The sequence below is a fragment of the Oncorhynchus mykiss genome, chromosome 25, assembly GCF_013265735.2.
Source record: "Oncorhynchus mykiss isolate Arlee chromosome 25, USDA_OmykA_1.1, whole genome shotgun sequence".
Classification (NCBI taxonomy): Eukaryota; Metazoa; Chordata; class Actinopteri; order Salmoniformes; family Salmonidae; genus Oncorhynchus; species Oncorhynchus mykiss.
In genome coordinates this window covers 6,989,924-7,017,521 of record NC_048589.1, presented here as the reverse complement: position 1 = coordinate 7,017,521, position 27,598 = coordinate 6,989,924, and the positions used below count along the sequence as shown (strand labels likewise).

Below are 27,598 nucleotides of genomic sequence, written 5' to 3'. Positions count from 1 at the left end.
GCACGCTCTCATGCCATCAGATCCCTTTAGTAACAGCCTACCTTTCCAGGACCTACACCCCAGGGGTGTACAGCCATGTGGGTGAGAATTTGATCTCTTACTGCTGATTTTTAGCTCTGGTTGACGTGAGGAATTGGCCTGCTAGGATCCAAAGACGGCATAGGGAGAAAAGCATCAGCTCTGAGTCACTGGGATGGGGATTTTGGAGGAGTGCCCTGGTCCTCTTATAGGACAAGTGAAAATCAATTTAGCTCTTTATCTAGCCATCTTACATAAAAACATATTTGTTAATTGAAAATTGTGAATAATTCACCTCAAGTTAATGAGAAGGGTGTGTTTGAAAGGATGCACATAACTCTGCAATTTTCTATTGGAGAGTCTCCGTCTTCAATTATTTTCCACACAGTCTGTGCCTGTATTTAGTTTTCATGCAAGTGAGGGCAGAGAATCCACTCACATAGGTACGTGGTTGCAAAGGGCATCAGTGTCTTAACAGCACGATTTGCCAAGCCAGGATACTCAGAAATCTGGCAGTGGCTTCTGATTTTAAATTCAATTTTCACAGAACCGCTTGTTGCAATTTCGATGAGGCTCTCTTGTTCAGATATCGGTAAGTGGACTGGAGGCAGGGCATGAAAGGGATAACAAATCCAGTTTGTCATCTGTTTCGGGAAAGTACCTGTGTAATGGCGCACCCAACTCACTCCGGTGCTTCGCTAAATCACATTTGACATTGTCCGTAAGCTTGAGTTAATTTGCACACAAAATCATATAATGACGGAAAGACCTGTTGTCCTTGTTAATACAGACAGAAGAGCTCCACATTCTTAATCATAGCCTCAATTTTGTCCTGCACATTGTATATAGTTGTAGAGTCCCTGTAATCCTAGATTCAGATCATTCAGGGGAGAAAAAACATCACCCAGATAGGCCAGTCGTGAAAAACTCCTCATGCAAGAGGTCAGACAAGTAAAAAATTATGGTAAGTAAAAACAACTAAGCTCTCAAAAAAGTGTAAATACTTTGCCCCTTGTTAACAGTGCACTTCTGTATGTTGTGAAAGCATTACATGGTTACTGCCCATATCATTGCATAGTGCAGAAAATACATTGCGTTGACAACATTAACCATTTTCACTGTAGTGTCCAAAACGTCTTTCAAGCTGTCAGCATTCCCTTGGCAGCAAGAGCCTCTTGGTGGGTGCTGCAGTGTACCCAAGTGGCGTCGGGAGCAACTGTTTGTATGCGCATTACCACTCCACTATGTCTCCCTGTCATAGCTTTTGTGCCATCAGTACAGATGTCAACATGAGCAGCAGCTACATACGGACTGTTAGTGGAATTCCCATGAGAGATTAACGGTTAATGTGATTGGATGTTAATTATTTGACTAGGCTACCTGTACTTGACATTGGATGTTGGATTGGATGGATGTTTGGATTGGATGTTAATTATTTGACTAGGCTACCTGTACTTGACATTTATTTCGCTGACCACTAATGGTTTAATTGTATTTTTGCCAGTGAAACGAGGCTTGTCAGACGGGGGGACTCACCCAAATGTATAGCCCCGTTGGAAAATATAAATGGACTGTTTAAAAATGTGAATTATTTGTTTGGTGTACCCCAGTTTGGAATACCTGATCTAGCTGAATCCATTCATAGAGATGGATACAGTACTTACTCTGTTATGTAGGCTATTTCTATGCCTCAATGTTACAGAAGAGGGATTTGAAGGAAGGCAGCCAGACCAAGGACTTGATTTAGGCCTGTTTCTAGACGGTCTGAAATCTTTTGCCTTTTTGCCAACACTAGTTCTGTGTTGGCCTACTGCGGGAATGTGCTTGAAAACAGGGTTAGGATATATATGCCTAGTTATTGATTTCACAGTATTGACGGTCAAGCATGAGCTCGGTTATGCTTGAGTGGTATACTGGGTATTTGGAAAAGGTCCTGGGATGGGTTTTCAATATCCTTAACCTCTAGCGACAAGTAATCCCGTATCTGGGAGCGTAATCATAGCCTCAAGCGCATTACCATAACGCAACGTTTCCTATTCATGAAAATCGCAAATGAAATAAATATATTAAAACACAAGCTTAGCCTTTTGTTAACACTGTCATCTCAGATTTTCAAAATATGTTACAGCCAACGCTAGACAAGCATTTGTGTAAGTTTAGCATGGCATAATGCTATGCTATAGGCTGTGCTGGCAGCAGGCAACATTTTCACAGAAAATAAGAAAAGCAACCAAATTAAATAATTTACCTTTGAAGAACTTCAGATGCTTTCACTCAGGAGACTCCCAGTTAGATAGCAAATGTTCCTTTTTTCCAAAAATAATATTTTTGTAGGTGAAAAACGTCACGTTTGTTCATCCTGCTTGGCTGAGAAATCGACCGAAAATACTTAAACTATAACGCCAAACTTTTTTCTAAATTTTCTCCATAATATCGACAAACACGGCAAACGTTGTTTAGGATCCATCCTCAAGGTGTTTTTAACATATGTATTCGATAATATATCCGTGTAGGCAGTTGGTTTCTCATAAGAAACGATTGGAAAAATGGCTACCTCAGTATTTTACGCAAGGTTTTCTCCGGGAGACACCATGCGTCCACTCGCCCTATATGGTCTCTTACAGCCATTCTCCAATGGAAATGCCTAAGAAGACGTCACAATGCTGTAGACACCTTGGGGAAAACGTGGAAACCGTAAGCTGACTCCTAGCTCCTTCACTGCCATATAAGGAGTCATTGGCATGAGGCAGTTTGAAAAAATGCGGCACTTCCTGGTTGGATTTTTATCTGGGTTTCGCCTGTAACATCAGTTCTGTGGCACTCGCAGACAATATCTTTGCAGTTTTGGAAACGTCAGTGTTTTCTTTCCAAAGCTGTCAATTATATGCATAGTCGAGCATCTTTTCGTTTAAAACGGGAACGTTTGCCATCCAAAAATTTAAATAGCGCCCCCTATATCCAAGAAGTTAACTATTTCTTTAAGTTTAAATATTTGTAGCTACTTAAGTAAATACCTGTAGTCAACTCATTTGTCTTAGATAAAGAACATTGCGTTCATTTCAGCAGTCACATTATTTTGTAGCTTATGGTCATCCCAGTCATGTGGTTTACTTGAGTCACTCACTGTTGTGCAACTTGTTCCAGGTGATAATTACAGTATGAAATTCACAACTAAATATTTGCCAGTTATAAGAAATCTAAGTTAATTGTCTACAATGTGCTAAATGCTCTGACGTTGGGTATTTGGTTTGCTAATTTAGTAGCTAGTTGGTGTCTTCCCAAATCATGCATTCGGTTGGTAATCCCCTCCTGGCTCGAGCCGTGCTGACTATTTGTTTTTTTGCATGCAGCAAACTTCGCAGTTTCCCCCCCCCCCCCCCCCTTCTATAGTTTAGGCCCAACTACAAGATGTTCACAATGTGCTTGTTAGCATTCTCAATGTAGTTGTACATGTTAGCATTGCAAACCTTCGGATTACAGAGCATCAGTGGGGTTTTGAAACAGTCCCCCTTGTGTTCAGTGCTGGTATTGCAGAATAGCCCAAAGTTGTTGTGACAATCTGGGTACCGCCCAAGCCTAATTGTCTGTATGCTCTCATTCTAAATAGCGCTATCCTAATGCTGTTGATCTGCTTTGTCACTGCATTTAGGCAGAGTTCTCAAACTGTTTTCCTTCCCTATAACAGTAGAAATCCAACTTTATTTGTATTGTAGTTCATGGAGGGCTGCCTGTGCTAAGACTCGGACTGACATTTTCTTGACACCAACTGGGCTCTGGAGTGGCGCAGCGGTCTAAGGCACCACCTCGGTGCAAGAGGCGTGCGTCACCGCAGTCCCTGGTTCGAATCCAAGCTGCATCACATCCGGCTGTGATTGGGAGTCCCATAGGGTGGTGCACAATTGGCCCAGTATTGGCCGGGGTAGGCAGTCATTGTAAATAAGAAAAGATAAGTGCAGGAACTAGAAGGTAGGAAAGAGATGAGACTGTTCTGAGCCAAGGGTGTTTTGGAAGGGGTGAAGTGTCAAGTCAAATGCTGTGTGTGTTCTGCCTTTCAGCACAGTGCAGGTGATCTCTCTCCGTCTCACACTGACTGTCCTGACAATTATTATTTTTTTTTTTAAATATCGGGAGTCAAGAACAGAGTTCAATTCTCTGTTATGCAATAGGCAGACCTGGCGATTCGGTGTGTGCAGCAGACCGAATGCTGACTCTGGCACTTTGAAACACAAACTAAGCTGAGTGGGGTGGGTGAAGGGAGGCCAGGGGGATCTATTACTACCTCATTTAACCTTACACACGCACACAGACGTGATGCATGGACCGCCATACCTTTTCCTCTCATTCATCCATGGTCTCCTAGAACTTCTATGCTAACATCAAAGTAGTTTCAGATGGCTGTGTGTGCTTCAAACAGCACTGGATAAAGTTGCATCACCTGAATTGCTGTCAGTTCTCCTTCAGTTCTACTCTCTGTTACTGCCCAAGTTATCCAGCTGTTCTTTCTCCATTTTGGATTGAATGATCCTTAGTCTCTACCTTCTTTTGACTAGCCACACGTCGCCAGGGTGGACAAACACAAATTATTTCATCGCAAGTGCCCAGGCAGGGTCATTTTTAGGTTAGCCCAGCGGTTGGGAAAAGACTTGGTGCGAGGATTTCGATGCTGGTGGAATTAGATGTCAAGTGTTGTGCTTCTCAAGCTGATTGCCCGGCCTCTATGTTAATGTGACATTTTAGCAGCAGGAAATAAAATTAGGCCGGGGGGGAGCCTTTTGTAAAGAGACCGTGCTTGTCAGTGTAGAGGGAGGAACGTTACAAGTTGTTGGCTGTGTTGCCCATTTCTAAGCCTTTCAAACCTGATGAACCCCAGTGCCTGGCCCTCCTACGAATCCCACCCTGGGAGGCTTGAGTCCACACACACACACACACACACAACCTATCTAGGCAGTATGAACCGCCTCTCCACAGCTTACCTTTTAGCATTTCATCACCACTAAGTCATCCCCATGGTCCCAGCCGGGCCAAATTCATTAGGTCACACCGTAGCCAAACGTTTCACAACGGAAAACAAAAATGTACCTTTTCTTATTGGACAAATTCCTGTCCCTCCCTGTTTCGGTCAGTTTTCTATCTATTTGAGCCCAATACTTTCCACTAAACCACATACACCCTTTTCTACTCAAACAGATCTGTGAGAATTGCATAGTTCAACTAAGTCCTGGCCCCCCAAAAACGTCAACGTTTAACTATTAATTGATTTGGTCTGGCCTAAGAAGCTTTCAGTCCTTTATCCAGGGAAGGACCTAGCTACTTAGCGGTATTGTCTGCACTCCCCATCCCACTTAATTCATAGCTCGACAGCTGAATAGATGTCACCCTAATGGGGAGGACTTATGTCATCTCAGTGGTCTGCTCTGTAACCCTTGAAGGTATGGATCAAACAGATCTGAGATTCTCCTGAGCTACTTGCCAGATGTGCCTTTGTCTATGGTCAGGAAATCCCTTTCAACAGCCACCTTGTTTTTTGGGGGTTTTCAGGTCCTATACGTGTGTTTTATAACACCCTCTCTTCACAAGCCCTGCTGCTCTGGGTGGTGCTACAGCACTTGAGGGACTGTGGCATTTGGTGTTAGCACTCAGGGTTACTTTGGCTGTAGAGGTGATTTCCCTCCCCTGTCATTCGGGATCTGGTATTGATGTCTATGATGCAGACGTTTTAATTGAAGGGTGGCCCTTTGAGGCCCACGTCAGGTTTCTTTCTACCACTCTCCCTCAGATGGCCTCTGTTTCCTCTGCCTCGGTCGTTGTTGAGATCTCCCATTGGAGTCATGTCTCCCCCCACCTCCATTAGTCTAAAATAAACTCTTTCCGAACCACAGTTTGGATAAACCTCCTACAAAGGTGCGCTTCAGGATTTTACCTTAATTGAATTAGGCATTCCATGAAAGCTAAATATTTACTGAAATGCTGTGTGGTCCATAATGGGGGGGTGCCTAAATCGGAAAGAGGACATGGGCCTATCTAATTTGTCAGGACAAGGCTCGAACGTAACAGGCACTTTGGTTGAGGGATGGTTTGTGAACATCAACTGGTGGTCGCGGAATACACTGTCATGGTCCGGGATGTGGGATGCAGCGTGACCAATGGTTGTCCACCCTGTAGTTAAGCTACAGAACACCGTGCAGCCCAGTCCTTCCTTATCTGGCCCAACTGAACATCATAAATGAATCCCATGTCTCAACACCCCCCTGGGGAGACAGACTGCATGTCTTAGCTGTGTGTGTGACTTGGTGTATATGGGATTCTAGTATTTCTGAGGCTGTATTTGCACTATGTAGGCAGTAATAGTGTATGTGTGACTGGAATTGTCTCGCTGTGGGTTGGTCCCTGCCTTTGGTCCATTTGTTTTACTGGACAGGCTGATCTAAACTGAAGGCACATCTCCCCTTGACCGATTGGCTCTCTCCTATTCCCCGTTCTCTGCTGCTCCCTCAAACTCAATATTTCACTAGATGTACCACCAGCATGCTGTCTGAGCTAGCTTTAACCCCTCACACGCCAAAACTCAATAGACCTCATCTAACAAGTCCTCAATGGTTTGATCGAACACACACAGCAATGGGTCGTACTCAATAGTGTACACTGTAGTGAAACATTTCCAAATGTTGTGCAGTGGAAAATGAAAACGAGTTCTGATGGTAACTTTCCCATGTCACTCCGCTCTGGACCGACTCGTTGACTATTGTCTTGACGACTATTTTCTATAGCTTTAGTTTTGTCCTGCGTGCAATCCTCAAACTGCATGTTGCTTTTGTCTTTCAGAGATCAACAGAGTGAGGAAAGAAATGTACAGTGACACCGCGAATGGCCTGGTAGAGAAACACCCTCTGGATTTACCTGAGGCCCTGGGACCGATCATTCACCTGCAGGAGAAGCTCTTTGTGCCTGTAAAAGACTACCCTGACGTAAGTGATGACACTAATATATATCTGCATGCACACTTAAACACTACGTGATCACACAGGCTACTTGTACACGTGCAATTTTGGATTTAGCCCCATCGGTGACTACACTGAAGGACAAAGGAGTCTTCTGTCCCTATTCTTCCAACTATGACTCCCTACTATCCTTCGTTACACAGAATACCATTGAATGCTACTTTGCCTCATAGCGTTGAACTACTCGAATGCCACATTTTCGCTCCACTAGTAGCCTGTTTGATGTTGCGGTATCATTTAAAGGCTGCCTCCAAAAGGAAAAGCACACTCCCAGCTGTTTAAAGTTAGTTACCCAAATGGGCAGAGAAAGAAGGGAGAGGAGTGGGTCAGGAGGAGGGGGTGGTGATGGTAGACTACCTTTCTAAAAATACACGGGAAGTTGAAAATGGATGGCTTACCACCTGAGCCCTGAATAGCCCCTTGGCAGCGTCCAGCATTGAGACTGGACGGGGTGGAGAGGATGGTTATAGCTGGATAGAGGGCACTGCAAAGACCGGTCTGGATAGGAGCAGACTGGCACCGTTACTCTAGCTGCAGACGTCATGGGGGGGGGGGGGGGGGGGGGGGGGGGGGTTGAGGGCCATGATGAAGATGTCGCAGATGTGTGCTTGTGTGTACACTGACTGTGAGGAGTTTGACAAGTGGGGTCATGAGATGTGGGCGGGTATGCGTGCATACCTTTCCCCGGTCAGCCTGTACTAATCGTACTGGTTGGCACAAAAGGATGCCCGTGTCACCTCAACATTTCTCTTCCCCCCCCCCCCCCAGTCGCACGGATTGGGAGGGACAGGCAGCGGGGAGGCCCAGCCAGGCGTGAAATGCATTTTCCCCCTGACAGAGCTGATAAAGGGACCCGCTCTTCCCGCACCCCAAACTGTTCCAACCCAGTCTTCCTGCTAGTCCCACCAGTCCCTACATACCTCTCTGGCTCAGCCTAAAATCCAGGCCCCACAACAGCCCTAGATACGATTCCCAAAGCCATCAGTCGATCCTCCTAAATTGAATGGCTTCTTCTAGGAAAAACTGGCGCTGTGACATACTGTCTTGCCATTGTCCAGATATACAGTTGAAGTCAGAATTATTAACTTGTTTTTCAACCAGTCCGCAAATGTCTTAACTTCTTGACACTACCCATCCCTTTAGCGGGATAATTGTCATCAACTGCTGAATTGCATAGCACCACATTAAAATAATGTTACAAAAAATATTTATATTCATGAAATCACAAGTGCAATATAGCAAAACACAGCTTAACATTTTGTTAATCCACCTGTCGTGTCAGATCTTGAAAATATGCTTAACAGCGAAAGCAATCCAAGCGTTTAAGTTTATCGATCACTAGACAAAACATTATGAACACCTAGCATCAAAGTACCTTGGTCACAAATCAGAAATGCTGTAAAATTAATCGCTGACCTTTTGATTTTCGGATGTTTTCTCTCACAAGACTCCCAGTTACACAAATGTTCCATAAAGATTATTTTTATATCCAAAATACCGCCGTTTGTTTGGCGCGTTATGTTCAGAAATCCACAGACTCGAGCGGTCACGACAACGCAGACAAATAGTACCCGTAATGTCCACAGAAACATGTCAAATGTTTTTTATAATTAATCCTCGGGTTTTTAAAATATATCATCGATAATGTATCAACCGGCACGGTCTCTTTTTCAGGAGAGGGAGTCAATGGCTGCAAAACTCATGCGAACACCCAGCTATCCACTGACGCGATGTTATCTTTCTCGCTCATTTTTCAAAATAAAAGCCTGAAACTATGTCTAAAGACTTTGAGGAAGCGATAGGAAAAGGAATCTGGTTGATATCCCTTTAAATGGAGCGAAGGCAGGCTATGGAACATGGAGCTTTCAAAATAGAAGCCACTTCCTGGTTTGATTTTCCTCATGTTTCGCCTGCAATATGAGTTCTGTTATACTCAGACAATATTTTGACAGTTTTGGGCGCAATTTCCAAACGCCTGAAGGTACCACGTTCATCTGTACACACAATAGTACGCAAGTATAAACACCATAGGACCACGCAGTCGTCATACCGCTCAGGAAGGAGACATGTTCGGTCTCCAGGAGATTAATGTACTTTGGTGTCAAAGTGCAAATCATTCTCAGAACAACAGCAAGGACCTTGTGAAGATACTGTCGGAAACAGGTACAAAATTATCTATATTCACAGTAAAACGAGTCCTGTAATGACAACCTGAAAGGCTACTCAGCAAGGAGAAGCCACTGCTCCAAAACTGCCATAAAGCCAGACAACAGTTTGCAACTGCATATGGGGACAAAGATTGTAGTTTTTTGAGAAATGTTCTCTGGTCTGATGAACCAAAAATAGAGCTGTTTGGCCATAATGACCATCGTTATGTTTGGAGGAAAAAGGGGGATGCTTGCAAGTCGACGAACACCATCCCAACTGTGAAGCACAGGGGTGGCAGCATCATGTTGTGGGGGTGCTTTGCTGCAGGAGGGTCTGGTGCACTACATAAAATAGATGGCACCATGAGGGAGGGAAATTGTGGATATATTAAAGCAACATCTCAAGGAGAGGTCGGCCGATTTTAATCGGAATGGCCAAAAAAAAAAAAAAAAAAATTAGGCAAGATTTCAAGTTTTCATAACAATCGGAAAACGGTATTTGTGGCTTCCGATTATTTAAAACGTTTAAGAACTTTAAAAACATTTTTTTTTAACCTTATTTAACTAGGCAAGTCAGTTTAAGAACAAATTCTTATTTTCAATGACTGCCTAGGAACTGTGGGTTAACTGCCTTGTTCAGGGGCAGAACGACAGATTTTTACCTTGTCAGCTCAGGGGTTCCAATTTTGCAACCGCACAGTTAACTAGTCCAATGCTCTAACCATTGCACTCCACGAGTAGCCTGCCTGTTATGTGAATGCAGTAGAAGTTTAATGCTCGCTAGCAATTTTTCTTAAAAAAAAAAAATCAATCATAATCACTAGTTATAACTACTAATCCAGTTTAGCAGGCAATATTAACCAGGGGAATTTGTCATTTCTCTTGTGTTCATTGCACGCAGAGTCAGGGTATATGCAGCAGTTTGGGCCGCCTGGCTCGTTGCGAACTAATTTGCCAGAATTTTACGTAATTATGACGTACATTGAAGGTTGTGCAACGTAACAAGAATATTTAGACTTAGGGATGCCACCCGTTAGATAAAATACTGAACAGTTCCGTATTTCACTGAAATAATAAACGTTTTGTTTTCGAAATGATAGTTTCCGGATTCGATCATATTAATGACCAAAGGCTCGTATTTCTGTGTGTTATTATGTTATAATTAAGTCTGATTTGATAGAGCAGTCTGACTGAGCAGCAGCAGGCCCGTAATCATTCATTCAAACAGCACTTTTGTGCGTTTTGCCAGCAGCTCTTCGCCAGCACAGCGCTGTTTGACTTCAAGCCTATCAGCCTATTGGCTGGTGTAACCAATGTGAAATGGATAGCTAGTTACCTGGGTGTGCGCTAATACAGTTTCAAATGTCACTCGCTTTTAGATTTGGAGTAGTTATTCCCCTTGTGCTGCAAGGGCCGCGGCTTTTGTGGCGCGATGGGTAATGATGCTTTGAGTGTGGCTGTCTGTGTTCCTGGTTTGAGCCCAGGTAGGGGCGAGGAGGGGGACGGAAGCTATACTATTACACTGGCAATACTGTAGTGCCTATGAGAACATCCAATAGTCAAAGGTATATGAAATACAAATGGTATAGAGGGAAATAGTCCTATAATTCCTATAATAACTACAACCTAAAACTTCTTACCTTGGAATATTGAAGTCTCGTGTTAAAAGGAACCACCAACTTTCATGTTCTCATGTTCTGAGCAAGGAACTTAAACGTTAGCTTTCTTACATGGCACATATTAATTTATTTTCCGACACTTTGTTTTTGCATTATTTAAACCAATATATATATATTAAGTTAAAATAAGTGTTAATTCAGTATTGTAATTGTCATTATTACAAATAAAAAATATAAACAATCGGCTGATTTAAAAAAAAAATCGATATCAGCTTTTTTGGTCCTCCAACAACGTTGAAAAACCGTAATCGGTCGACCTCTAATCAAGACATCAGTAAGGAAGTTAAAGCTTGGTCGCAAATGGGTCTTCCAAATTAACAAGGATTCCAAGCATACTTCCAAAGTTGTGGCAAAATGGCTTAAGGACAACAAAGTCAAGGTATTGGAGTGGCCATCACAAAGCCCTGACCTCAATCCTATAGAACATGTGTGGGCAGAACTGAAAAAGCATGTGTGATGAAAGAAATAAAAGCAGAAAATTCTCTACTATTGACATTTCACGTTCTTAAAATAGTGGTGATCCTAACTGACCTAAAACAGGGAATTGTTACTTTGATGTCAGGATTTGTGCATCGGAGTTTAAATTAATTTGACTATGGTGTATGTAGACTTCTGACTTCAACTGTATATATACATTAACACGTTCGGTGTGTGTGTGTGTTCACCTTAGGTTTAACCGGTACCTGCATACATGGCGTACCCATCGGTTGTGTGTCACAGCGCTATAGGTATTGGTGGACTGCACCGCCTATAACACCTATGCAAGCTGACGTGGGGAGACTGAGTGGCAGCACTGCCTTTGGTACCGAGACCCGTCGAATGGTGGGACATGCCTCAAACACAGCAATGTACCCCCCTGTTTTCTTGGGCATGCCGTAGTTGCGCTTAGTCCGAGCACGGCAATGCCGGGGCTAAATTAATTTGAGTTCTCCCTCGTGAATAGGATGAGTCACCGTGTGGTCTGAGGAGCACTGCTCAACCACTCGTTCTTGTTCCGTTCATCCCTCTGTCTCGAGTGTTTCTGGGGAAAACTAAACCGATGGTAGTAAACAGAACAGCACATGGCCTTAGTCACTCGCTGACGTCAAACAAAAGCAGAAATATTCAAATATCCTGAAGCCTAAAGAGTGTAGCCAGCTATTTTTTTATGACCACCACCGCAGTTTCCCAGTCAGTAGATATTCATTGTTTTGCTGACCAATAATCTTTTCAGAGAAAGGGTGGATATGTTAGTCTAGCTTTTAGCTTAGCAGCTAAACAGAAGAGGGGCAAGCTGGGTTGCCTTCTGTGACGTGAGGTCCTGGAAAAAGGGGGCCTACTTTTTCCTAGGTCTGACGAGCAATCCCACTCCTGTCTAAACAATCGGTCAGCATTCAGACATCCCAGCTGTTCTGAGGTACAGAATAATAAAAACAGACCTTCGCTGTTGAGGTTACTGTAATGATTATTAGCTGAGTGGAATTTTCTTCCTCATGTTTTTGAGTGATTTGCCGCAGGATGCATACTCTTACTGAGTCTCAAATGGCAACCCATTCCCTTCATAGTGCACTACTTTTGACCAGAGCCCATCAGGCTCTAGTCAAAAGTAGTGCACTGTAGAGGGAATGGGTTGCCACTTGGGATGCACCCTTGCACTTGTAGAGTGCGCCGAGCTCCCAAGACAATGGTTCTGCTTTCCAAGTCCACATATTGAGCTCTTGGCATGACACAGCTGCCACTGAAGATTTATCTTTATAATCCTTACCTCTCCTCAATCTTCTTATTCCCCCCTCCCCCAATTATTTTTCCCTTTCCCCATTTTCATATCCTCTTCCCCGGTTTCCACTTCTGTCCCTTTTTGTCCTCTGCCACTCCTTCCCTTCCCCTCTTTCCATCCCTTCTTTCTGCCACTTCCCTCATGCACGCTCTCCCTTCATCTGTCTCGTTACATCGTTCTCTCAGCCATTTTCTTCCTCTCGAACACTCCAGCCCCAATACCAAGTAATTAGATTGTCTTGGTCCCTTGCTGCAGTGCAGCATGTCAATTTCACCGAAATAACTTGTCCTGCCAAGACGACCGTGTTATAATTCCCTTTGCATGTGCACGCTGAGGTGTGAGCTCTCTAGAGTATGTGTGTTTGCACACACAGATGTTTGCTGATGTCATCAGCACGGCACCTTCGAAGCCTGGCATCCCGTCACTCGTGGAGGCGACTGCAGGTCGTGACCAGAGGGGAGTGATTGTCCATCAAATTCAGTTTAGCTCCCTTGAAGCCTGGGATGGGCTGCGGAAACCCTCACCCTAATTTCTTCCTCTGACCTCCAAATGGAGTCACTTCACTCCCTTGTTCCTTTACTCACCACATGTTTGTCTCCCTTCCACACCCCTGAAGATCCCCAATGGGTTGTGTTTAGTGTAAGGGATTGTGGGTGTCTTTCTAGGCTGAGGTAAGCCTAGCCCCCACCTGCCTGAGGCTGCCTGCCGAGTGTATGAAATGGGACACCCTGTTGGACGTAGGCTGTTGCGCAACTGGTCTGGAAAACAGGTCAAACTGGAAAGGGTTATTTTTTTTGAAGGAGCCGTTGGCCACCTATAGGTCTTCTGGCTGTGTTGCCTAAGCATGCTTTGGCTGTGCATAAAGTTGAATGACTAGGCTAGATTCCATCCAACATTAGTTGATGGATTGTTAGTCCATTAGTCTTCAGATTCAGTAATGTTCTTCTGTGCTGCCAACTTAATTCTATGATGTTTTGGGGTCAGTTTTTATTATTCTGTATTCAAATAGGCCTCATCTCTTCCCCACCACCACTAGAATGTGCTGTCTGTCGTGACTGTCCCTAACTTTACTGTAGTCTACCACGGCTGTTGTGGGTTTACAAATAATTGTATTAGTCCTCAGTCTCCTCGACTGCAACGGAACCCGTTGGCACAGTAACAGCTGTTTTGAACCCCCTCTCCCAGTCTTAATTTGCAGGTTATTACTGGGGATTTTGAAGCAAAATGACTCCAATTGAGCGTCTCAAATGACTTCCCAGTGTGTGATGAATCGGTGCTTTAAAAAAACAATCGCTGTGGGCTCTTATTAACCCGTTTTAGAAAGTGGAAGGTGTTTATTTACTCCCAGTTTCCTCAGATTATTTTGTCACTTTCGTGTTAGTCAGTTCATGTATATTTTTGGTAGGATTTCTTATTATCCCCCATTTTGGAAGCCATTGAAGATTTTTAGACCGCTGCCAACAAATGTAAGATTACATATGGAAAAAAATGAAACGCTTAAATTGCATTGCGGATGGTTAGGGTCTGTTTTTCCTAACCTATTTGTGGAGATGACACCTACCCTCCCCTCCCGGTAACAACAATGACTTTACAGTAAGCGACCGTGTCGTGAAAAGTAGTCTAAAATGTTTGTATTTTTTTATAAACGTGTCACAATTGATCTGCCTCAATAGAAAACCGCTCCCGTTCAGCATAAATCATTCTGTGGGCTGGAGGGAAAGGCTCTGAGTGAGCCTGAGTGAAATAATGCAAAATAGAGTGCCAGTGTCATATCTAGTTAATTTCTGTGTGCAGAGCTGATTATTTATTTTTTTACACCTCAGCGATCGCCGCTGCTAGGGACATTAAAGGCCACTGTGGACACATTCTTTTGGCAGGTGGGCAAGAAGCCTGCAGCAACACCCACCCCTGTGTGTCATTGGGTGAGCGCTGCGACAAGTTGGCGTCCTTTTTTTACCCAGAGTGACGAGGGTAAAAGGAAATGCGTTCGTCTGGCTTACCACTCTCCCCGTCAGCCATAATGATCAGTCGAGGTCCCACTGCCATTTCGGCTCCGTTGTCTTCTCTACAAACCAGCAGGTCTTCACAACCCAGCAGGGGCTAGTGGGATTGTATTACGATAACCCCCCTTTTTGACCCGTGGGTATTTTTTTGTTCATAAAATGTGTAACGTCTATTAGCTGTAGTATAGGGTCTGAAGGCAACCTTTTCACTTACACGTTTATTTGAGTCTTAGCCACAGTGTGTGAGAAGGTGATTTCATCAGAGGTAAAGAAGTTAGGAAAGAAGGGAGCGTGTTGTAGACTGTCTAGTGCACTGACCCTGGGCCAGGTCCCTCCACAGAGAAAGTAATTAAGCAGGCCCCCGTGGGAAACATGTCATTAGACATGGCCACACACACCACACTAATGGAGCTGGAGATGGGCTGATTTTTTTTCTGATGAGCATGGAAATTGAGGATTTCTGTACTCTACCTAAAGCCTATGATCTGTCACAGCCCAAACATGATTTAAGTCCGGTTGGAGTGGATTAGTTTGTTGATCAGAGAAGGCCTGATGAAAAGAGAGGGAAGAGTCAAAGGATGTTGCGATGAATGTGGATCCAGATCTGTGTATGCATTTTCCCTGTGGTGTAGACTAGTGAGAATGAAGTGTTCTTCATGAGGGATCAAACATCAGTAATTGACCTGTGGCGGGTGGATTAAACATCCGAACCGCGACTGCTGTCGGAAGGCGATCAGCAAGCACACTCATTCACTTACCCTTGGCCGACACACATATTCACACACACACACACACACGGCCTTATATGCTCCATTCACACCCAGCCTGTCAGTAACAATCTACATACAGAAATCATACCAGTGCAATATGCTTGTACAGTGTAATATTGCATTGACTGTCAGTGTTTTTTGTCTTCTGGAAAGAGTTTGAAATCAATTCAGGGGCATCCCAGATAGAAAAAAAAAATCATATTTGTTCTGATCCTGTTTAGCTCCGCAAGCACAGTGTAACCCCAATTAAAGGAACTGACTAAACTTATTTGAATATGTGATTTGCTGATGGCGATTGGGCTGTATCGTCTGCACAGTATATGCTCTGCGACTTGACGCGCGTGCGCTCAGCCTCGTCTGAGGGTTCGTGATTGACTTATGCTGATTAACTCGATGCTCTGAACAGTTATTGAGATTTTTCTGCCTCTTTGCATATTAGTCCATGAACTTTGCCTTCTGCGCCAATCCTCCATTTTCCTCCCCCCACCCACCTACCCCCTTGCAACTTGGCACATTTCCTCTGCTGCAACCCCATATACCCCCCCCCCAAACAAATGTATCAAAGGCAAGCTGATTAGGTGCTAAATGTGTGCTTTGATGCGAAAATTTCACAAGTCTAGTACCTGGTCACATTTTCCCTCTTGCTTGCTTCTCCAGCCATCCTCCCTCCAGACTGAGGGTACAATCTTATTCTGGGAATTAATCTCGGACCACTGCAACTGCTATCCCAGTACAATTACCCATCCCATCCTAGTCCCCCTTGCCCAGGGTTGTGTTCATTTTAAAGCACGTGGTAGCAAAACTTTCTACAACCAAGCAAAGTTATTGGACAAGTTTAAATAGTTACCTCACTGCTTTTGGAAAGTTTTCTATTTTTGTGCCCTACTGAACATGACCCAGGTAGAGCAGAGGGGGCTAATTTGTTAGCCCTGGTGGCACCAGTCCCGTGTGAGACATGCCCTGGGTCTGGGTTGGAGAACGAGAACCCTCCAGATGTTCCCAGGCACTGCTATTTGACGGAGGTTAATTAGTAATGGGCAGCGCAGTGCTCCAATCACTTGTTCTCCCCCTCTCCTGTCTGTCTGATTGGGAGGGGGGCACGGAGCATAGCAAAGGTGAAAAACGGATTAATTGAATGATACACCAGCTAGTGTTCAGCCACTGAATTAATGATAAACCCCAAATGTCACCTGGGAGACGGCATGTACAGTAGTAAGAGTATTGATTTATTCTAGTGAGGGGGGGGGGGGGGGAGACAGAAATTCAAAGGGAGGTCTGGATGTGATGCAGCACAGGGAAGAAAGGTCTGAGTTGCAGACGCTGTCAGAACAGCAGGTGGGAGTGGACTTTGTTGGGGTTGAGTAGAGGTGAAAGTATACAGCCCTGTCTGTGGTGTGCTGCCATATATGCGCAGCAAATAGTGTGTGTACCTGCAAGACCTCTGCTTGGTAGGGCTCCTATGTACAAGGAGTGTTATTAGGAGAGCAGCAAGAGGGCGGGGGGGGGGGATATCCTCTGTGGTTTGAAGGTCACTTCTGCTTTGAGTTTGCCAGTCATGCCGCTGAGAGACATGTCTACAGTGCATGGGGAGAGGTTGCAGTCATGTTCTGCAATGTAAATGTGTTCCAACAGACCATACTCATCTCCCCTGGTAAAAAGAACCGGGCAATATGGATATGTGCCACAATAACCCAGGGTGTCCCAGGGAAACATGTCGCAACTCTGTGCGGTGCCTTAGGTAGGCATTCTTGTTGCACTCTCACTGTATGAAAAGGGTCGCTCATTTACACAGTGGGCCTAAGATAATTATTTGTTCTCATCCCTGCTACCCCCCCCCCCCCCCCCCCCCCAATACACTCAGTGAGGCACATTGCCACCAACAAGTAAATAAAATAAAAAAAATATTAATAATTTTAAACTTCCTTATCCAGGGCTGCGGTTGAGGCTGGCAAATATTTTTACATTGTATACGTCCTTAAATTGGTAACCCGCCTGCTCCCTGCTTTGGGGCCCAGGGGAGCCAGACAACTTCAGAGCGAAGAGCGGGGCGTAGGCAAGGAGTTTCTCTCCTCGCCCCCGGTCAGCCCCCTCCGCCTGCTGAGTGCCGATAAGGGGGGGTAAACAAAGCCCCTTTTAATGTCACTCTAAGCCCCCGTCCTGGGAGGCCCTCGGAAGTGGGGGCCCAGGCAGGGGGGAGGGCGGTGGCTGTGAGTGTTGATTCGCCGGGGCTGGAGGAAACTGAGATGAAAGTCAGGGAGAGAAACTGGTGGCGAAAGGTCCCAGTGTCTCTAATCTCCTAATGCCTTAAATTAGGAAAGGGAATTGGCTGCTCTGAGAACGGCCTCCGCAGAGAGCCAGCGGAGTTCTTGTTGAGTTTGCAAAATAAATAGATCGCTTATGCATGCATTTCATTCAACAGATACAAAAAAGAGATGAGGAGGTGGCGGGATGGAGGTTCATAGCCTGCATTTGCAATTTGTACAGTCACTGCTGGAAATCAAATCGGTTTCTATCCAGTGATTGACAGAATTGATGGATGCTGATTATATGGTTGGTTAGTCAGCCTGGCTGTTGGAGCTGCTCATATTTACCATGTGCTTTAACTAGATGGACGTTGTCTTGTTATAGTACCGCCCTGTGGCCATAGCTACCAGTTGTCAGCCATGTTTGATTGTTGAAAGGGATGACGTGACACCTGCACACATACTGACTTGTTTAGCCAAACATTCCTTGCATGCCACCAAACCTTCGCCAGAGTTAAGTGCCCCTTTCCGACAATTCAAGGGAACAGGGGGATGAAGCTGGTAGCGTGACCTTTGGCCAACATGACCCCCCCCCCTTCCCCACATGCATGCTCACTCACGCTTGTCTTTTTGGTTTAGAATGGCCGGATTTCCTGGCACAGCCTCTGACTCATTTTAGAACACAACCGCTTTATTTTAGAAGGGAAGGTCGAGTAGTGACTTCCTGGCAGGTCTTGGAACTGTAACGCCTCTCTGATAGGTCACACATTTTAGCTTTTTGCAATGGCTTATGAGGGTGGTTGGTAGTTGGTAGAGCATGGCACTTGCAATGCCAGGGTAATGGGTTCGATTCCCACGGGGGATCAATATAAAGATGTATGCATTCATTATTGTAAGTCGCTCTAGATAAGTCTGCAAAATGACGACATTTTTAAATGTTACCACCTGAGGGGAAAATGTAGAATCTTTGCTGCAGCATAGCCTCTGTTCCACAATGAGCAATAAGGGGTGATTAAAGAGGGTTGTTTACAACGCCATATGGGGACAGTTCTTGCACATGTGGACTTTTGATATCAAGTCCCCTGTTTGTCAAAGCACTGCTGTCTCCTCTATGCTGTTGAATTATGTGCTGTGTATCGTATTTCTGTCCTAGACGTTTGTGGCCCTGCGTTTATGAGCAGCGCTGAATTTACCTGGAGTGGAGGGTGCGTTAACAGCTTGGCCAGACGCCTGCTCCCTCCTTTCTCGGTCACAATGGTTGCCATCACCAAACCGTGGCTGCTGCTGGGGGGATACTGACAAGACCCCATCCCTCAATAGATCTGTCCCCCCCCAACCTCCACAACCCTATGTCCTTGAACCACTTATCATGCATGTCAAAGGGGTGTCTTTTTAAAGCCATTAGATAAACTGGCTCAACTTTGGGTGGGACCTGCCCTGCCCCTTATGGTGGTAATTTCTGTCTTGTCCCAGTATTCAAAGTGTGCAATTCCCCCACTTTCCAGCAAGCCCCTGCTCTGTCATGTACAATCAGCATCAACATATTCATAGCAAGGGAGAATTCACTTCTATCTTGAGAGCAGTTGCAGAGCGATCCATGGCAAAAAGGATATTTCCTATCAGTATAGGAACTCCTTTCAAAACCGACTCTCCTCACATGGGGATTAGAGCTGCTAGTGTGGGTTTCTCTGGCTATGTCTTCAAATAAACATGTATAGCAGAGTAATTGGCCAGTAATTTATAGTATACCACGCAAGCATTATTTGTGTCACTGGCTGGGGTTTGATAAACACGGAGCTCGTCTGACCTTAAATATCCATAGCCATGCTGACAGGCGGTGTGAATTATCATGCAGTGTGCACTGTCAAAGACATTAGCTCTAGCTATTTTCTTATCTTATGACAGAGTAAGCTTGGGCGCACTAGCTAGCTTTTAAAGGTTATGCTTCACCCAGGGACCTTGCTCCTGTCGCCTCTTGTCTATGAGCGTGTGCTCCTGATGCTAGACTGATGGCGGAAGGCCGTTGGTGGCCGACCGTGGGTCGAGGCTGTGCCTGGGTGCTAGTCCTCTTGTCGCCTTCTGCTTCCCGCGTGATGCAGACCGACATTTTGCTCCTCCGCTGCCTAAAGGGGCATGGGGATCGGAACAGCCAGAGTTTATCGCTACATTCTCTACTGGGTGACTAGAGGGAGCAGGAGAACCGGTGCCCTGCCGTCACCACCCCCACACCAGACTTTGGCCTAGCCTGCCCGCTTGTCTTCGTCAGCTCCACAGTAACGTAATCCACAGGGAAGCAAAGGGTCTGGTAAGGAAAGGTTAGGCCTTTGTTAGTAGGCAACTCCTAGAATGACTACAACATGTCTCTCGTATGTGCACAATGCTGGCCTTTAGTAAGCATGGATTTCATACCTAATAAAATTGTGCCAACCATAACTTAGTGCTGATAGGACCATTGAACAGATCTAGGACTTTTGTATGATAAATGCCCCTCTGAATAGAGTTATGGATCTCATACCCGTCACGTTCTCAGCTTAGCACTGCATGTGGTAAACATGCCCAGTTTGTTTACCTTTTCAACTGTCTTGCCTTCTCTACCCATTCTTCTGTTTTTGTTTCGGCAAAAAATTGTTGTGGATTATTTTTGACATTGTTCCTTTATCCTAGTGGAAACCAGTTTCAAGTGGAGAGGATTACGTCTGTAAATACGTTCCCTTTGGTACAAAGCCGCAAAGCCACTCACGAGTGAAAGGGCCTCGATAAGAAAATTGTCGAGCAGAGCCTTCACCTCCTCACTCCCCCCCCATAATTCCCTGAAAGTAGTTTCATTTCTATTTTCCCCTCAAATAATTCATTTTCAGCCTGCTTTCTGGCGAGCCCAGTGTGGTTCCGTAATATTTTCGAGGCAGCAGGGTGCACCATCGGGAACGTGAGACTTGTACACTGCTCTTGAATTTATTCCGTTTTTATATTAGGCCAGGAAAAAGAAGGGGGCCCTTAAGGTCACACTGTTTACTTGTTGTCTGGAAACTGCTGTCATGGTAGCAATGAACCGATATCACATGTTGAGCGCTATGGAAGAGCAGAGCAAAAGAGATTGACTGAAGCTTATTAAATGAGAGTTTGAACAATTCTGTCTGCGTTTCGAACTCAAAAGTAGACGACCCTTGGTCATAAACCCTCAGCCCATGAATGACGTTTTACATAGTCACATCCTTGCCCGAGCGAGGGGGAGTGATGATTGAAGAAGAGATGTCCTTGGTGGAAATCTTGAATCTGAGCTTAAAAACAACCAACCAAAAGCTATTAATGTACCTAGTAAGCTAAAGTATCTAGCTAGCACTCCTGTCAGGTAGCTAGATAGTTTGGTGATTTATTGAAAAAAAATGTTTATGAACCTAGCAATGTTGTATAGGCTCCTCACTACAAGACTAAGCCAATTTGCCAACGCTAAAATCTGTAGATTTTTTTTTTGTTTTGTTTAGGAAGCTAGCTTCATACTTTTCTGACATGCTGAAAATGCAGCCCTGTTGATTACATTTGACACTTCATCGTTACGAGTTTGACATGTCACTACAGTTTGCATCGAATTGTGGGTCATATCTGCCCCGCAAGTGACAAGTTGTTCACTCGCCCCTTTGAGCTAACGTTTTTCTTCCCCCCCCTCTCTGCAGTACAACTTTGTGGGAAGAATCCTGGGGCCTCGCGGACTCACCGCCAAACAACTGGAAGCAGAAACTGGATGCAAAATCATGGTGCGAGGAAAGAGCTCCATGAGAGACAGAAAGAAGGTGAGCTCATTGGTTTATTTGCCCCCCCCCCCCCCCCCTTCCCCAATTAACTTTTTTTGCAAGAACAGACTCGGATTTAAGACTCACTTCCAACCAGCTTGTCGTAGAACAGCCATTTTGATTAGTTACTCAACGTGTGAGGTAGTTAGCCATGACCCCCCCCCCCCCCCAGTAATTTTGAGCTATAGCCCACAAGCTAACGATACAGCCTACATAAAACGTGAAAGATACTTAACTCTAGGTTATGGAAAGGCTTCTCGATGGAAAGTGCCCTCTAAAGTGACAAGGGCAGGCCCGGGCAAAGTGCTGGGTCTATTCTGGGCTTGGCCACGGTGTGGTTCAGAGCTGTTTGGATTTCTGAAAGGGCACCAACGTCACGTGTCCTCTTCTCAAAAACCAGGGTTGCCCAACTGATTTTATTTACCCACCTCCCGCAAGTTTTCTGACAAACAAAATCATATTTTTTAATTTGTTGGACATAAGACTGTAAAAACACCAGCAAATCGGCTCCGTTGTGGAAATCTGTTCCAAAGTATTCCTGCGCATAAGAGGTGACCGTAAACAAATGTAAGCAAGGTTTAAAAATATTTTTGTCAAATATATCTGTTTTTGTTTCTTGCTGTCAATTTGTATTCTACAAATTATTGGTAATTGTTTCTGCCCCCTGATCATACCCTTGCAAATTTGGCCCTCGGCTGAATATAGTTGATCTGCCATATCCTGGATATATGGTGGCAACCCAACTAGAGGAAGGGTCAAACACAACGTTAGACTGATCTATCACTGTTACTACTTAGTTTTGATGTAACCACTGTGGAATTCTTCACTTTTCATACGTGACTTGACTTAGCTGCCTCCTTATAGTCTGAGACATTTCTGAGATATTTTGAAAGCAAATGCCAAACATTTCTACGACACCTTTCACAACATTGACAATGCAACAGCACATTATTTCGTAGCCAGATGTGTTTTGGCTGGTTTGGTTCCTTTCCCCCCTCTCTTCATCTGCCGCCTCAGTGTAGTTAATTTGTTAGGCAGCAGGGCTACATTACATGCATTTGCATAAGTAAGGCGGGAGAAGTGTCCTTTATCCCCTCCACGAAGGACCCCCCCACCTGCCTGGAGGCTCTGCTGCTTCGCTGGAAGAGGGGCAGCAGCAGAACGCAACAATGGGAGAATTCCCACCGGAGCCTCACTCCTAGAAGCTCCAGTTTACAGCTCTAGGGGTGGATAACTTGCATCTTTCTTTAACACCACCCTCATTCTTGGCTTGTTTTCCATTTATTTTAATCTCCCTTGGCGTCTGTTCATTATCACAGCGCTGGTTAGTTTTTGTGTGTGCTAATTCTGATCTTTTTTCAGAATTAGATTTGTGCATTAGAGGTTTTACACGCAAATGCCAACGCACACCTCATTTAGATGACTGCTCCTAGCAGCTCATCTGATTACTTTTATAATCTTAAGCTACCATGGGTCATCAAACCTTATCTCCCTTCATTTGTCTTTCTATGGCCCTGAGACCTGTCTGATGCTCGCTGCAATTACAGGCCGATAAACGGACCAGCAGTTTTAACTGCCTCTAATAAATATGTTTCTGGAAAAGACAAGGGTGATGCTTTTAAGAGTGCAATATAAAATGGAGTAACAAAATATTAATATAGATTATGCCTCGTAAGTTTGATTTTATTTCTGTCCCAGAAATGGACAATTTCAGAGGTAAAAATTGACTGGGGCTCACACAGGGGTGAGAATGGGGTAGTAGGTATGGGAGGCAGAGAAGGCAACACTTCCCCTTGGTGTAACTATATGAATGTGTTTTCAATCAACTTACCTGAAAATAAGTGTTTAAATTAATTAGACCCTCCAGCTCTTGTCACCCCTAGCACTGCCACTAACAGTACCACACGGGAGAGCATTCTTCCCTCATAACCAAGGACACCTTCCCTCTGTCAGCCAGCTGTAGTTTCCCCTCCCTGAACTGCCCTGTGTTCTCCCAAACTTCCCTGGAAACAGAGGCAGCAGGGGATAATGCAGTCTGTTTATTCAGGAGCCATTACCCTGCCGTTTTCAGCTCTCAATAATTCAGTTTGCAGCTCCCTCCAGGGGCAGGCCCAGCCCACCAGTGGCTGGAGCAATGGGGGGCAGTATGTGACAGAGCTAGGGGGGGGGGGTTGGTGTGTGAGTTAATGTGAAAGAAATTGAGCCATGGATGCAGGGGACTGGAGCCCCAGGGATGACGCTGGGGCTGGGCTGTTTGAGGTGGCAGGCTGTCGCTGGGGCTTATTCAAGAAACTCCGGTTCTGGTGGATGCCTATGCACGTAGGTCAACATCTATTTAAAGTTGTTCAAATGACAACTACTACATGACCACATAAATACCACTGAAGTCAATTAGACGTGTGCACCAACTAGCCAAAATTCTGAGCTCCATGAATATTGACTTCCGCTCTGTTCGGTCCAACCCCACAGGCCTCTGATGTTAGAAATTGTACAGATTGTGCACTTGATAGCCCAAACCTTTTAAAAAGGCAATGCTAAGTTTATCGCCCAGTCACAATAATGAGATGCATCTGTCAGCTGTCTTAAGTCACCACCCTGTCCCCACCCCCCCACCTCCATGTCTCTGAGCCTTGATGTGGCAGTGCAGACAGGGGAGACAGAGGATATTAACCTGTCCCTCAGGCGATGCTCTGTCCTCTGATCAAACAAGGCCTAAATCACGGGGGACCTCTGCAAACACAGGGAAAAAATATCTTATGTGCTGGAGACATCAACCACTGGAGACAATGTGTTCACGCTACTATGATCACAACCCAACTCCTGGAGAACTGTGCCTTTTTTGAAGGTGGTTGTGAAAATACCAACTTTGTGTTTAAAATAAAATTTCAGGGCTTAGATTGTAGTTGCCTCTAACCATGTCTTCAGAAGCGGCTCACTGCAATGGCCTTTCTGTAGGAGGTGTTGCAATTCTCAGCAGAATGCTCTATTGAGTTCGAGGAATTTCAACGCCTGGATTGGCAATTGATATGATTGGACATTTGGCACTGCAAGCACACTTGGATTGTTGTACAGACTGAGGTGACTCTTCCCAGATACATCTTGATTCAACCAATGCTTGCTCATGCTTTATGAAGCTTGTATGAGAGCTTTTAGACTGCAGTTCCTTCTGGTGCTTTAGGAACTGTGGAGAAATGTTGTCTTGGAAAAGATGGAGGTGGAATTCAGAAGCGCTTGGACATGGCAAAAGCAGTTGGGACTGATGTAATTTATAAGCGCTTCAACTTAGTTCCCCTTTTGAAAGTTTTTTTTAAGAGGGCTCCTTAAACCTGTTAGGGCGCATGAACCGCTAGCGGGACACCTACGACAACATCCAGTGAAACTGCAGAGCGAAATACAAAAATTGTAATATTAAACATTCATGAAAATACAAGTGTCATAGATCATTTAAAAGCTTAACTTCTTGTTAATCCAACAGTGTTGTCAGATTTCAAAAAGGCTTTACGGCGAAAGCATACCATGCAGTTATCTGAGGACAGCGCCCCCACATAAAATACATTTTTCAAGCGTCACAAAATCACAAATGTCGATGAAATAAATCACCTACCTTTGCAGCTCTTCCTCTGTTTGCAATCCCAAGGGTCCCAGCTACACAATGAATGGTTGATTTTTTGTTTGATAAACTGCTTCTTTATATCCAAAGTTTTTAGTTGGCGCCAATCATCTCAGTAATCCACTCGTTCAACATGCATACAAATGAATCCAGAAGTTACCGGTAAAGTTCATCCAAACAAGTCAAACAATGTTTATAATTAATCCTCAGGTACTCTAATATCTAAATAAATGATAATATTTAAGGAGAATAGTATGTTCACTAGGGAAGATAAATAATGAAGAGCGTGCACCTCTTTCACATGCCAAAAATACTACTTTTCTAATGAGACACCATGTAGTTTATCCAACTACTTGCTAATTTTTCCATAAACAAGCCTGAAACCCATTCTAAGGACTGACATCTAGTGGAAGCCATAGGACCCAGATTGTAGTTCCTATCTATTTGTATATCCCATAGGCTAGCATTGAAATGGCCTGTGACGACAACAACAACAAAAAAAATCTGGATGGATTTTCCTCTGGTTATCATAATTAAATGATCATTATTTTAGAAACTTCAGTGTTGTCTATCCAATGCTACCAATTATATGCTTATCCTTGCTTCTGGGCCTGAGTAACAGGTAGTTTACTTTGGGAACGTCAGTCATCTGAAATTCTGAACAATAACCAGTATGCCAAAGAAGTTAAACATAAGTATAGCTGGTTTGTTTCACCAATTTGGTGCTTTTTGAGAAGTCTGACTTGGTCAAATATGATTTCACCTATTTTTTTTTAACATGCTGTCATAAAGAGCACACGTTCAAATTAATAAACATGTGTTCCCATTGCAAGAGAATTAAAGACTTAAGGTGCCAAATGAAGTAACATGTATAACTAACAGGATTGACAATTTCATAAGTCAGCCATAAATCCCCCTGTGACAAGGGAATTTAAGCTTGTGTGCAAGCGTCACAATTTATTTATTGTTAAAGGTCCAATGCAGCCGGTATCTTTATCAAATCGTTTCTGGGTAACAATTTAAGTACCTTTTTTTAATATGATTTTGTTTTCAACTAAAATGGTCAGTAGAAGCAAGTGGCTTCTTATCAAAGAGCAATTTCCAAGCACAAATTTTGCTACTACTGTCTGGGAGTGGACTGAGAGGAGGGGAAAACTAGCTGTTATTGGCAGATTTGGACTGCTTTCTTATTCGTCTAACTAATTTTTGTCTGCAGGCAGGCCAGAACTCCATCGCACCAAAACAGGCAAATTTCAGGCGGCCTTTTCAAACGGCTTACACTAAAAGGGCATTATCATTTTCAGCATTATTCAAACATCATAGTGGGGACGTGTATAAAACACAATGATACTTGATCCAGACCAACTCTGCTACTGCTCTGTTTAATCGTTGTGCATCTTCAGATAAATATAATTCAATAAGTTAACTTTTCAGAGACTGTCATGCACGAATGCATTGATTATACAATCAATTTGACTTTGGTATAAGCAAGCGTCCCACCTGGCCAAAAGCCAGGGAAAATGCAGAGCGAAAAATTCAAATAATCAAACGTTCATTAAATCACACATGCAAGATAGCAAATTAAAGGTACACTTGTTGTGAATCCAGCCAACATGTCAGATTTCAAAATGGCTTTTCGGCGAAAGCAAACGATGCTATTATCTGAGGATAGCACCTCGGTAAACAAAGAAACCATATTTCAACCCTGCAGGCGCGACACAACGCAGAAATATAAATCATGCCTTTGACGAGCTTCTTTCGTTGGCACTCCAATATGTCCCATAAACATCAAATGGTCCTTTTGTTTAATTCCGTCTATATATCCAAAATGTCCATTTATTTGGAGCGTTTGATCCAGAAAAACACTGGTTCCAACTTGCTCAACGTGACTACAAAATATCTCAAGTTACCTGTGAACCTTTGTAACTACTTTTGTAATACTATTTTATATATATTTATTTATTTTTATTTTTTTATTTTTTTTACGTAAATAATCGGTAAAATTGAAGACTGGATGATCTGTGTTCAAAACTGGAGGAAAACAATCTGAAGCATGCGTTCTGGTCACGTGCCTCTATCTAACAGTACACTTCAAGTGACCCTCGTTCAAGATGGCTGTACTTCATTACACAAAGGAAGAACCTCAACCAATTTCTAAAGACTGTTGACATCCAGTGGAAGCGATAGGAACTGCAAGAAGGTCCCTTAAAAATCTGGATTCTCACTGAAAACCCATTGAAAAGTGAACCAAAAAAATACATCTGAATGGTTTGTCCTCAGGGTTTTCGCCTGCTACATAAGTTCTGTTATACACAGACATGATTCAAAGAGTTTTAGATACTTCAGTGTGTTCTATCCAAATCTACTAATATGCATATCTTCTTGGGATGAGTAGCAGGCAGTTGAATTTGGTCATGCATTTCATCCGGCTGTGAAAATACTGCCCCCTGTCACCAAGAAGTTAAAGAAACTTCTCCTCAATGCAACTGCTGTCGGATTTCAAGAAAGCTTTACGGCAAAAGCACACCATGCTATTAATCTGAGTACAGCGCTCAGCCACCAAAACAAGCCATACAGATACAGGCC

General features: G+C 44.1%; 1 protein-coding gene across 5 annotated transcripts in view; it reads left to right on the top strand.

The window, feature by feature from the left end:
• Positions 1-27,598, top strand: part of LOC110505280 (protein quaking-A) — an 85,854-nt gene that overhangs the window by 16,028 nt on the left and 42,228 nt on the right. For all 5 annotated transcript variants that reach the window (XM_036963038.1, XM_036963037.1, XM_036963035.1 and 2 more), the window contains exons 2-3: positions 6,841-6,983; positions 21,286-21,402. In XM_036963038.1, the coding sequence (XP_036818933.1) occupies positions 6,841-6,983; positions 21,286-21,402 (260 nt within the window). The remainder of the gene's footprint in view (positions 1-6,840; positions 6,984-21,285; positions 21,403-27,598) is intronic.